Genomic DNA, 14,425 nt, shown 5'->3' on the forward strand with positions numbered 1-14,425 from the left:
TCTCCATATGGACATAAAAATTTCACTTCCACATCCCTTGCCCCCACTTCAGTTACGACACCAACAAACTGTGTTATAAGTTATTTCTTCCCCTGCTGATAAGTATAATTAACAACCACAAATGCTTCCAGTTCTAGCACAGCCCCCTCCTTTTCAACCATCATTCAACAACGAACATTCGAGGTTCCAGTTTTAGGGTAGTGGGCATGTTGGGTTTGCCACATTGACTTTGTTTTCCAATGTTGATCAGGAAATTCCATACAGGTCAGATGCCTTCCTATAGGATAATTTTCCCTCTTTAATGTATTTTACGGCTTTTTCAAGCTTCTTCAAGTCATAATGACCTCTAACACCTGGCTTACTTTTGTATTCACGTGGCATTGTCCGAACTCACCCCACATTATTTTCTTAGGCATAAATATGCTTATTACAAGGATACTGATAAACAGTTAATAATGCAAACTGGACTGTAGCTTTCTAAACACTTTCAGAAACTGTAAAATGCGCAACCAAAGCTTTTCTTATATACCCCTCAGCCTACAACTATGAAAGTATCCACATTGTAAAAAATCCCAGCTATTACGTCGTAAAAATTTAAAAGGCCCAAAATAAGTTTTCCAAAGAAAACCAATTAGTGGAAACAGGAAGAACCTGTCCCTTGCAGCATCTGTTAAGGTTCTGTTAAGTGCGGGAGTCGTAAACTCACGCTGTAGTGTGAACTGACTGTCATAAAAGAGAGAATAACAGTACTGTCCGAACTGAACTCATCTCTGGGTCGTAACTCACCCCACTTGACGGTATGTCATTTAATGACATCTGTTTCTATGTTTATTATTTCATTATTAGAGAAGAGCTTTCATAGGAATAGTTAAATTTATTTTCCTATAACTTCTGGTCTCTCTTAAAGATAACTTCTGGCTCTCTTTTAAAAATAACATGGCACAATTTGTACAGTATTATGAGCTAAAATTTCGTTCTTAAAAAAAGTGTATTTAGTTTCAGTAATCATAAATATATTCAATTCGCATAGAAAAAAAAAGAGTAATGAAACAAAATTTTAAGTAAAGTGAAAGAAGTTTTTTTGTTAGAGAATTGTTTGTTTTATGGTTTCAGTCACCAGAGTTCTTGGTTTTCTTGGATTGTATGTGGCAGCTCCTGCAGCAATTCCCAATTGAATTTGAGTTTACAGAGACCTACCTTACCACTCTTTGGGATTCGGCACATGTTTCTATATTTGAAACCTTTCTGTTTGATTGTGAGCGTGATCGTACCCTTGCCACAGAATCAGTGAGTATTTTATATTGATTTTTCATATGAATTTTAAGTAATTCTTAATTTAATTTCTTGTTTTGCAACCTCCAACTGTTTTCAACTTATTTTGAATAATGTTGTGACATTTATATTGTCATGATATACCAGGTGAGTCATCTGCACCTCATTTAAATGAAGTTATGCAATTCCGTACATTAATAGTCAATTCTGTAAACACAGTACTCGTAATTGTATCTTTAATGCAAAAGGAAGTAGTGTACCTGTCATACTAAATCAGGTGATAAGGCATGTAACTAATAATGATTTGCAGGTTTGCATCTTACACTACATAATATGTTATTTAATGTGTTTGTTTGAATGTGTGAACCCTGGAATATTCCACATATTTTCTCATCGATTCTATACCAGCAGTGTCAGAAATGCATTGCAAAACGAGGCCAGCACTTCAGGCATGTATTATAAAATGGTTGTGCTTTCAACACTAGAATACTACCTTAAATACCTACTTATAAATAAGTAAACATATGCATTATAAACTTTTATAGCTTAACCTATCATAGGTGCTTACTTCATCAGCATTTAAAATGAAAAAAGTAATCAACTAATGCAAACTTTTCGTGATAACATAATAAAATGCAGAGTTATCTGTTTTCAATTAAGAATTACTCATCCTAGAGGTTTAGAAATTTTACACCTAAACTTGTGTTGAAATCTCCTAAAAACAGGGACCCCAATTTCTTAGGCATGCTATAAAATCAAAGTTACATAAAACTTCATAGTAATGAACAAGTGAATCATTCTGTATAAGCAAATGGAAAAGAATTAAGCCTATTACAATTTGAGTGCTCATGGTGCTTGCACAAATGCACATACACAAAACAACCTGGCATATTAAAATTATAATTTTGATACTGTATTTAAAGAACGTAGTCATTGATTTAATGGTTACTGTGTTTTGATTATGTATCCTAAGGTGCACAAGCCCAATTTTGGTAGAGGATAATGGATTTTTAGACGAAGTAGTTTCTAAATATAATTTCCATCCTACTGACAGAGTAAGCACAGCTTGCTCAGTAGCATCATTGATTCTGTTATGGTAACATGTTATGTAATTGAACAGCGTGTGTTTATAATTACGAGGCGTGTTTTTAAAGTAAGTACCGATATATATATTTTTTTTAAATAACAGAACATTATTTTCCAAATACTTTATTTTCATTCCTTAGTTTACACCTTACACTACTTCTCCACATAGTCACCATCATTACTGAGGCACTTGTCATAACGTGAAACCAGTTTTTGTATGCCTTCGTAAAGAATGATGCTGCCTGTGATGAAAGACAAGTCTGCACTTCTTGTTCCACAACATCATCGTCATTGAAATATTTTCCACCAAGGAATTTTTTCAGATGAAGAAACAGGTGAAAATCGCTTGGTGCCAAGTCAGGATTGTAGGGAGAATGGTCGAATTGTTCCCAACCAAATGATTTGACGAGATTTTTTGGCACCATCTTGAGCACAATTTTCGAAATCCTAAGTATTCTGTCACAATGTTGTAGAGGACTGATCTTGAATTTTGTGGAAAATGTGAAGAAAGCAACGATATTGTGAAACATCTGTCCTCACGAAGTTTTGCTTACATCAAATCATCCGGGACCATAGATGGTCGGCCGCTCTGCAACTCATCTTTCACATTTTCACGACCTTCTTTGAACTGTCTAACCCACTTCCTCACCATTCCATCACTCATTATTGTTTCCCCATAAACCTCACACAGTTGGTGATGAATGTCTGCTGGCGTAACATTTCTCACATTCAGAAAATTAATCACTGATCAGACTTCACAGTCAGCGGATCGTTCAATTGTTTTGAACATTTTGAAATGCCCTCACAAAAAGAAATACAAAATGACTGCCTCTCACAGCTGCGTCAGGAAGGAAGTCATTGCGCATGCTCACAATTGCTACCACAGCTTTGCCGTGGAAAAATTTTAAAACAACCCTTACTTTAAAAATATGCCTCATATGTGATACATCTGTTAAACGTGAAAATTGAAGATGTCAGAGACACTTTCGTAGAAAATTTCCAAATTCCCGAATGCCTAGGAGGTCTATGATTTACAAATTAGTGGCAAAACTTCATTGAAATGGTTTTCCTGCTGAATAGAAAGAAAATTAAATGTAGACATATTCTTAATGAAGACAAATTAGATGAAATAGATTCGCATTTAGAAGCTGTATGAAAAAGTCTATTCATAAGTTAGCACAACAAACATGGGTATCAAGAGCATCTGCACATTTGATCTGCATTTTAATCTTCTTCATAGTGAAGAGCTTGTATCCCAGAAGTTTTAGCTGGTCATTATTGTATTTAGACAGTGATTCCCTGGATCCAAAAAGAATTTCTTGAACTGACCAGTTGTTGAGTGGAATGTTATACGTGCTGCTGAAATAAAGCAAGCAAGGTTCATAAAATGCCTCGTTTTTCCTCGTCAATTTGGTGGGGCTGCATTGTATTCCTCTCAGATCTGATGGTTAGATCTTATACCATTCCTTGATTGTTTTTCCTCTTTGTGTAGTCATCCCAGCCTGTTGTTTTAAAACATTGGTGAGTTTAGTCCTGACCCTGTGGTGACGATTATTGCGCAGTAGTTCACTCTTCCTGCAGAACTCTAATATGTGTCCTGAAGTTTCATTCTTGTTGCATCCAGGCTGGTAGCAACAAGTCATGTTAAAGATTCTCCCACGAATAGACCAAACTGGAGATAAATGACAAGACATTTTCACAGCATTTATATATTCCGAAGATTAAAAATGGTGCTTATTGATCATCAATCATTGATTTTGGATTTTCAGCTTATCCTTTGTCTTTATGTGCCAAACTGCTGACACGAAGAATGGAATTTCTTAGCATTTCTCTTAGTTGTTTTCCTTTTATGTTCGAAGAAGTTATATCTGCTATGTTAAGTTTTGAAAGGGAATCTTTTCTCTCTTTATTTAAATCTCGAACAAAATTAAGATATGCATAATTAATTTTAAGTAAGCATGTACATTATATGCTATTTTCCCGTTCTGCAAAAAAGGATCCTAATCCATGAATTTTCCTGGCTGCATATATCTTGGCATTAGGAGTATCATCAGGGAGCATTATTATTCCCTTCATAGCACTTCACATCAATTTGTCGATATCCTTCAGGAATTTGTCAGTAAGATGGTTTAATGGGGCACATTGTAATGGATAAATGGGTCTTCGCCATATACCGTAAATTCATTAATACTGTTAAATTTTTGTTCAGGTTTTAGTATTTTTGACATTGTGAGTGGATCAAGATTGAGGACAGAGTTGAAAATTATTTTTTTCTTCTCGAACGAAATCTCATAATTGAAATTCATACTTAAAAACGGCTCTGAAACAGCCATACAGCATAATAATGTATATTATCTTTTTCACTATGTTAACAAATTTTAACACTATGTAATTTGTAAAGTTTTTTTTTAATTTTTAGGCTCTTATTATATTTAAATAGTTAGAAATACTTACTTAAATTTAAAAAAGTAGTGCAGATTTTTGTGTCTACAAATTTCCAATTGTTTAATTTTGGAATGGTACAATGATTTCCAAAGTCAGCAGAAAATCTTCTCTGTCTCTCTCTCTCTCTCTTTCTCCCTCTTCCTCTTTCTCCCTCTTCTCCACCCCCCCTTCTGTCTCTCCCCTCATTCCCTTCTTTTCATCTCCCTCTCCCTCTTTCTTTCTTTCTTTCTCTGTCTCTTCCTACTTCCCTCTCTCTACCTCTCTCACTCCCTCCCCTCTCTGCCTCCCCTCTCTCTCTTTGTTTTTTTTTTTTCCTAGTTTTGCTGGCTATCTGTGTAATGATTCCACTATGTGCACAATGCAGTATTACAAATCAACGACCATATTTCAAGAAATCGCATTTTTTAATTTCATAAGAAATCCTGGGCAGAAGAAAATAGCTACAACATGAAGTGCTTCGATTATATTGGCAAGCAAGAGAGGAAAGGGCGTGAGCCTACTAATCTTCATCACCAGTGAATAGTCTGAAATCTACGTCTGAATTCATTACACTTTGTTCGTAACACATCACATGTTTGTGTTATAAATACTTGCTCTTTAGTTTTAAAACCGAAGCTCTTTTACATATTAGAAATTATATTGTTTTCTTTTCTTGTATATGAATCCTCAAAGACAGCTATGCTATGGCGAAAATTGTTAAATTAACAACAGACTACATTTTAATATTTTTAAACACGTAAATAAATTAATTTGAAGTCTCCAACCTGTCTAATAAAATAGAGAAAAATAAGTCGGGATCTTCCCTTTTTAAAGACGACAGCAATTGATATTATCACTCGATCCCATCTTCCTTGATATTGTTGCTTCATTCTAGCAATATTCTAGTTGCTCGGAAAGAGTCCAAATGCGAATGTGAGAAATGGAAATTTAGTGACATATCGCTGGCTCAATATTACAAGGTTCTATGTCAGAAATATTACTACATACACCCTTGTAACATTTAGCCAGCGATATGGCATTCAATATTTTGATAGTTTCTCTAAACATCGAATTCTTGATACCTTTTCATAATAAGTTTCACTGTTGAAATCTGGAAGCTAATAGTTCCACTGTTGCTTTAAAAAACTTATATAAGTAATGAAGTTCTGACTGCCGTATCAGGTATGATTTATTATTGTGTTTGGAAATAAAGATAGGATCTGCAGACGTTGAAGGATAATCTGAGGATTTTGATGACTCAGGTTCCTCTGGAATGACGGAATCTTTACCATTGTATGGGGAAATAGGAAAGAGAGTTCAGGTGAGTGTGGCACAGAAGACTATTTGGAGAATTTTTATACAAATGTTTGCAACGCAGTATTACACTACTGCACACGAACCTTCCACAACCAATACTAACTGCAAAAATGTTAATTTCTTGTTTCAAAAGATAACTGTATTTCCTTTCTCATTATCAGTGACTGCCAGATCTAATGCTACTCATCCTCCCTCGTTCAGCCACATAATAAGAGTAATAAAATAAATAAACCATATGGAGAATAGCGCTCATCCAGTCTATGAATGTGAAAGTATGTTTAAAATGCTAGATATCTTAAAAGTACGGAAATGCTACATAATTGTATGAAAGGTTTGATGTACGTTGGTTTTAACACATTCTTATATTAGGCCGGGAATACACGCACCGCAGCATTACATGTAATGCGCGGAGTAAATTGTGCACTCTCGAACAAGCGGTACGCACGATACAAACCATCTGAGTAGTGCGCAAGCCTCGAACACCTTTCTAGTTCCATTCTGTCTAACATTATGCACGACCATGGAAAACGAGGAAGCTTTGCTAACAACTGTTAGCGCTTTGGTAGTAATAGGATACATTTTCAACAGAAAAAAACCGTAGACCTACGGAGCTGTATTACAAGAAGCTGGTAAGAATAATTTGTTGAGTGCTATAAACTTTCAAGAAATCAGCGGCCAGTATAAAAATCTTAGGCCTACGCAGATGATTTCCACCAATTCTGGAGAATTATTGATGAGAATTGGGCCAAAGTTAAAAAAAAAAATCAGCCACCAACATGCGATAACTAATCTCAAGTCAAGATAGGACAATATTTATTGTACTAAACCCAATTCATCCTTTGAAGAATGTTATTGTGTAATTAACAAAGTATAACCTGTCTGAAGAATCATTGCAGACGGCAGGTAGTGTAAGCTTGGACATAAACATGCGATCGATACTGCATTACGTCACCCTGTTCTGATGTACTATGCACAGCCCTGCAGTAAAGAAATGCCTCAGTTCAGTTTGTTCAGTCTGCTAGTCGGTATCGGAAGAGAGAGAGAGAGAGAGTGTGTGCGCGTGGGCGTGGGTGTGTGCGCGCGCGCGAAAGAACAATACATACTATAGCTAAGAAGGGTGAGGAAGCAAAGCGCATTGGAGGACAAATTCAACTCCTGGTAAAAGCCGCCCACATCCAAAGAAAATTGTACTTGATGATTTTGAAAAAAAAATGCGTCATCCGCAGAACTTTTTCTTTTTTTTTAGTTTTATGAGAAGATAAAAGAAATTCCGACCATACGCAAGCTTCTGAATGCTGTTAAGAAAAAAAAAAATACAGTTTAATGACGGAAAAGACACATTCTGGAGGCTGTGAGTTTTGAAACAAATGACCGCACAATCAATATGTGAAATCAGCAAAGAAGTCTGGATAAAATGCTGCCAATCTGTTAAACATATCAAGGACGAATATTGGCATCATGGCACGTTAATGGAAGAGGAAGTAGAAAGGGTAGTAATAAACATAGGCATTGTGAGTAGTGATGAAGATGAGATGGATTATGATAGGCTAGATAGCAGCACAGATACAGCAGACGAAGGCAGTTCAACTGATAGTGCAGATGAAATTGAGACTTCTGCCATGGGCATACAGCTACTTCTGGAATAAGGTACGTGTATATACCGTACATGACAGAAAAAGTAAATTCAACTATGGTATTGGTAATTGTATTTATGTTCATAACAGCTGTTGATGTTTTTATTGTCAGACTGTACCAACATTTCTCCAGCTGACTCGCCACGCATCGAGACAGCAGATCGCATTCACGACATACGAGCACCCTCATCAGAAAACTGCAATGTTTTGTCAGACGGGTTATATGTAAAGCACTATTTTTGGTTGATTGTATAAGTCAATAGTCCATGTTCGCACTGACTTCACGATTCTTAGTGACAGAGGATTCGTTTACAAGCCTTCAATACCCTTTGTGAATTTCAAAACGGGTTATCGGAGAAATAATCCCAGAAGTTTGCCCAGCAATTGTCATCACAGTAAAGGAAAATATCAAGATGAGTTAAATCATAGTACCAACATAATGTGCTTCTTTAATGGGGATATTTTAATTGCAATACAAATAATGAAACATTGAGAGAATTACAGTTAAAAAATTCGAAATATCACACCAAGAAAAATCATTAATATTTCGAAGTCGCATTGTAATAAAGAAACACGTGGTACAATAAAATTACAAACATTTTCTTTTTCGAGTAATCAAAATTTGATTGCCAGATGATGTTTTTAATTTAAGTGTACAGTCAAAACGAGCATTTTAAATCAGCCAAAGAAAATTATTTAGCTAGATATAGAATAGACTTTGTGGGAGTACAAGAGGTTAGGTTAGATGGGAATGGCATATCTCAAGTAGGCGATTACTTGTTGTATTATGGGGAAGGAAACATTAATCACCAATTAGGAACAGGATTCTTTATACATAAAAGAATAAAATCAGCAGTAAAAAAGGTCGAATTTATCAGTGACAGGTTATCGTATTTAGTACTTAAGGGTAGATGGTGCGATATCTTAGTTATAAATGCTCATGCCCCTACAGAAGAGAAAGACGACCATATAAAGGATAGCTTCTATGAGGAATTGGAACACACTTTTGATCATTTGCCTAGATATCACATGTAAGTTTTATTGGGGGATTTCAACGCTAAAGTAGGACGGGGGGATATTTTTAAACCAACAATTGGAAAAGAGAGCCTATACATAAGTAGTAATGACAATAGAGTTAGGTTAGTCAACTTTGCCACATCAAAAAATTGAATTGTCAACAGTACAACATTTCCCCATAAGGATATACATAAATATACTTGGACTTCTCCAGATGGAATGACACACAACCAAATAGATCACATCTTGATAGATAAATGGAGACTACTAGTATAATAGACATTAGAACTTTCAGGGGGGCAGACTGTAATTCTGACCATTATTTGGTAATTGGAGAATTAAGGGAAAGACTATCAGTAGCCAAGCGAGTAGAGCAATAAGCTAATATTAGTAGATTCAATATTCTGAAATTAAAGGACGACGAAACTAAGCAACAATATCAGGTTGAAATTTTAAATAGGTTTGCTGCTTTAGCAACTTCCGACGAAGCTAAGGAAGAGTTAATAGCGTGTGGGACAATATCCGAGATAATATCAAAATTGCAGCCGAGCAGAGCATAGGCTATCATGAAACTAAGAAAAAGAAACCATGGTTTGATGAAGATTGTTCCATTGTAGTAGATAGAAGGAAACAGGCAAAATTGAAATTCTTACAGGATCCAGTTGAGGAGAATAGAGATAATTATTTCAATGAAACACAGGAAGCAAGTCGTACACTTAGGAATAAAAAGAGAGATTACTTGAAGGAAAAACTGAATGAGGTAGAAACAAATAGTAAGAATAAAAACATTCGAGACTTATATAAGGGTATAAAGGAATTTAAAAACGGATATCAGGCAAGGGTAAACGTGATTAAGGATGAGAATGGTGACTTGCTTGCAGACACTCATACAATCTTGAACAGATGGAAAAACTATTTTGGGCAGCTACTAAATATACATAGGCCAAATAGAAATGATCGGGACGAAATTCAAATACAAACTGCTGAGCCATTTATACTGGAACCCACACTTACTGAAGTCGAAATTGCAATAGAAAATCTAAAAAAGTACAAGTCTCCAGGTATTGATCAAATTCCAGCGGAATTAATACAAGAAGGTGGAAGCGCATTAGCTAGCGAAATTTATAAACTTGTACTTGCAATTTGGGAAAAGGAAATTGTACCAGAACAATGGAAGGAGTCCATAATCGTACCTATTTTTAAGAAGGGGGACAAGACTAACTGTAGTAACTTTCGAGGAATATCACTTTTGTTGACGTCGTATAAAATTTTGTCGAATATCCTTTTGAGAAGATTAACTCCATATGTATATGAAATTATTGGGGATCATCAGTGTGGTTTTAGGCGTAATAGATCGACTATTGATCAGATTTTTTGTTTTCGACAGATATTGGAGAAAAAATGGGAATATAAGGGTACAGTACATCAATTATTCATCGATTTCAAAAAGGCGTATGACTCGGTTAAGAGAGAAGTTTTATATGATATTCTTATTGAATTTGGTATTCCCAAGAAACTAGTTCGATTAATTAAAATGTGTCTTAGTGAAACTTACAGCAGAGTCCGTATAGGCCAGTTTCTATCTGATGCTTTTCCAATTCACTGCGGGCTAAAGCAGGGAGATGCATTGTCACCTCTACTTTTTAACTTTGCTCTAGAATATGCCATTAGAAAAGTTCAGGATAACACAGAGGGTTTGGAATTGAAAGGGTTACATCAGCTTCTTGTCTATGCGGATGACGTGAATATGTTAGGAGAAAATCCACAAACGGTTAGGGAAATTCTACTTGAAGCAAGTAAAGCGATAGGGTTGGAAGTAAATCCCAAAAAGACTAAGTATATGATTATGTCTCGTGACCAGAATATTGTACGAAATGGAAATATAAAAATTGGAGATTTATCCTTCGAAGAGGTGGAAAAATTCAAATATCTTGGAGCAACAGTAACAAATATAAATGACACTCAGGAGGAAATTAAATGCAGAATAAATATGGGAAATGCCTGTTATTATTCGGTTGAGAAGCTTTTGTCATCTAGTCTACTGTGAAAAAATCTGAAAGTTAGAATTTATAAAATAGTTATATTACCAGTTGTTCTATATGGTTGTGAAGCTTGGACTCTCACTTTGAGAGAGGAACAGAGATTAAGGGTGTTTGAGAATAAGGTTCTTAGGAAAATATTTGGGGCTAAGAGGGATAAAGTTACAGGAGAATGGAGAAAGTTACACAATGCAGAGCTGCACGCATTGTATTCTTCACCTGACATAATTAGGAACGTTAAATCCAGATGCTTATGATGGGCAGGGCATGTAGCACGTATGGGCGAATCCAGAAATGCATATAGAGTGTTAGTTGGGAGGCCGGCGGGAAAAAGACCTTTGGGGAGGCCGAGACGTAGATGGGAGGATAATATTAAAATGGATTTGAGGGAGGTGGGATATGATGGTGGAGACTGGATTAATCTTGCTCAGGATAGGGATCAATGGCGGGCTTATGTGAGGGCGGCAATGAACCTCCGGGTTCCTTAAAAGCCAATAAGTAAGTAAGTAAAGAAAATTATTTTAAAATAAAACATAGGAATGCAAAATATATACAACAAATACTACAAAAATTGTTACTCTATTCATTAAAAATAATAATAATAAAAAATAGAAGATATTAAACATGCTGGTTTTGACTATCGGCAGAGCGGGTAGAAAAGAAAGTGACGTTACTTCCTCTAGTTCAGTGGTTCGTTGCCGAGTGGCACTAGCCCTGTTTTCTGTGCCCAGTTTCAGGATCGCTATTCAAGTGAATGCAAAAGGTTTTTAAAAATAACCCATTAGATAAGAATGTATTGTAGAGTACTTAGTTACAATATTTTACTTCTTTAAAAATGTAATATTACTAATTAACAAATTGTGAGTTATATAACACAACCCTGAATAGTAAATATAATAATTAACCGAAAAATGGAACATAGTGCCGGCTTCAGCCAGAAATACGCAAAAAAAAGTACAGCATCGCAAAACTGAACATTTTTATGGCATTATAAAGTACGCATTGACATGAAATTATAGTTTTTATACACAAGAAAGAATGTAATATAATCAAGGAGACACTTTATTTTCACCAATAGTTTTTATCTACTATTTAGTCATTAGTTGCAGTTGTATCTGGTTTATACGTAATTCAGGGGAACAAAAAATATTACGTGCAACTTAGACACAAATTAAGCTTCGATATTATATCTATCTAATGTAAGTTTTGATCTTTTGAAATACCTAGGTTATTTTGTGTTTTGTAAAAATTAAAACAATTTGGTAGCACTGTATTAAGTAGTTGTAAGCTACTTATTGGAGAATATTAAATTAACGACTTTTCCATGAGATCTTTCTCATATGCTCGATTAGAAGTCTCTTATGATGTGGAAACGTAATAAACAAATGTAAGAAAATAGTAAACCAGATTAAGTTCTAGCCTAGATGCAAAGTAGAATTATACTGTACTTTTGTTGCCAAAATAACTTTTACGTTAATTACGACTAAAGTGCTGTTATTAAAAATAAAATAATTAATAATTAAACATGCATATTTAATGAAGTAGAAGCTAGGTGCTTGGATTCAATTAGGAGTTCACAATTAGCACTTTAATACAGCACATTTTTTAACCGGCACATAGATTGAAAAATGTTCAGATGTAGAAAGTCTATGGTAATCATCACAAGATAATCATTTTCTAATTCCAAAATGTCACTCTAGAGGATCCTAGTTAATTTTTTTCTGTCAGAATATATTTAAATCTGCTATCCCACAAGAATTAATATGTTTCGCTACCAGTAGTGCTCTGAATTGTCACTCTAAATAATTCAAGGGTTCTTTCTTAGGCAAACGTGTTCTTTGTATTGTCAATTACGTGTCATATATTTTCTAAAATCCTTTGTACAGGGCAGACGAGGGAATCTTTGAGTTCAGCGTATCTGCAAGGTCGTTCATTCACCTTTGAATTCTTTTGTATTTTCACTTTCCTCGAACCCATCATAGTTTATGACCCAAAAAAATGTATCTATTTTGAAAAACTCACACTAAACAGCTGAAATGCTGGTCTGGAGTTTATTCACTGGAAGGAATTACGGTCAATGTAACTAGACATAATTTTGGGCATTCAGGTGTGGAGTAATGCCACATAAATGCATACAAGCGCATGATTAGCTAAGGTGTTCTTCGATTTTCGCGTGTCACATCCCATTATTTTTACTCGGATATTTAACGATGCTGTATCAACTGCTGGGTTATTTAGCGTCAATGGAATTGGTCATAGCCAGATGGTATTTGGTAAGGGTGCATTGTTATGAGAAAGGATTGATGTCCTCTTCGTTGGATATTTTCTCTTCCTTTCGTTTTTTAAGATATCGAGGCAAGTTTGGGAAAATATGTGTTATGGCATACGGTTTTGGTCGCCAGTTCTTGCGTGGAAGTCCTACCTCTTTACTGGAAATAATAAATTTATCGGCTCTTACAATCAAAAGTCGCCCTCAGTAGCACAGTTGGTATAACGTTGGCTTTCTTTGCTCGAGATTGCGGGTTAGATCCCGGCCGAGATCGATGGCATTTAAGTGTTTAAATGCGACAGGCTCATGTCAGTAGATTTACTGGCATGTAAAAAAAACTCCTGTGGGACAAAATTCCGACACACCAGCGAAGCTGATATAACCTCTGCAGTTGCGAGCGTCGTTAAATAAATCATAATTTTAAAAAATCACAATCAAAACCGCAGAAAAATGGATATCACAGATATAAGAACTAGCATACAGTTTTCTGTGTTCGTGGAATTGCTCTACACTACTTCTGAAAAATAGTCTAGTCTATGGATGGATAAAAGAAACGTCTCTTCCTTACAGATTATACAGTATAATTGGATTTACATCAAGAACAAAACAATTAGGCTTATTACTACTCGCTCACATAAACGGCACAATAAAAATCACCCGAACACCACAAGAAATATCTTCTTAATTCCATAGCAGAACGAGTTCTACCTGCTCTGTCCACAGTATTAAGAGGAAAACTGCAATCTTAGAATGATCACCACGCCAATGTTTCGCTCAGTTGCCGTGGCGACACTAGGGGGTTTAAAAGTCCCATTAGACCCTTGCCGAGTTACCACACTTTCTATTCTAAACGCTCTGACTATCGGAGTAGCCTATGTGATGAACATTCTGGGGACAGAGTTTGTTGGATGATGTTGAAGAAAGCCAAGAGAGTTTGATTCAAATCAGGAAGTGACAGGGTGTAGTGTAGTAAGAATGGAGTTGGAGATTGAATGGTCGGCTTGAGAAGACTATTGAGTCAAAGGACGTTGTGGTGGTTCGAGAGTTGAAGCATAGGAATTTGAGGGAGTAATTGGTTGAGTGGGTTGTCTAGGATAACCCATTTGGGAAGAAGACATCAAATGAAGATGCAGATGAATGAAAGCGTTCTTGTCCATTGTAAGTTGGCATTTCAAAGAAGTTTCGTTTTGCTTTCACCTGAATGTCATAAATAGCTTGCTGAATCCCTTTCCTAGTAATCGCACGATATGCTATCATTTTCGATGAAAGGAAAGCACAAGATGATTTGACTTCACATTGTTCAACAGTGATCTTTAACCTCCCAGAAGCCATCGGCGTGGTTCAGGTGGTAGCACATTTGCCTGCTG

General features: G+C 35.7%; 1 protein-coding gene across 8 annotated transcripts in view; it reads left to right on the forward strand.

Moving 5' to 3' along the window:
• The window catches only part of LOC138704972 (myotubularin-related protein 10-B), a 240,583-nt gene that overhangs the window by 221,082 nt on the left and 5,076 nt on the right, over positions 1-14,425 (forward strand). For 7 of the 8 annotated variants that reach the window (XM_069833461.1, XM_069833457.1, XM_069833458.1 and 4 more), the window contains one exon: positions 1,114-1,287. The exons of the other annotated variant lie outside the window; for it this stretch is intronic. In XM_069833461.1, coding sequence (XP_069689562.1) covers positions 1,114-1,287 — 174 coding nt within the window. The remainder of the gene's footprint in view (positions 1-1,113; positions 1,288-14,425) is intronic. 8 annotated transcript variants of the gene reach the window in all.

Source organism: Periplaneta americana, chromosome 8, assembly GCF_040183065.1.
Source record: "Periplaneta americana isolate PAMFEO1 chromosome 8, P.americana_PAMFEO1_priV1, whole genome shotgun sequence".
NCBI lineage: Eukaryota > Metazoa > Arthropoda > Insecta > Blattodea > Blattidae > Periplaneta > Periplaneta americana.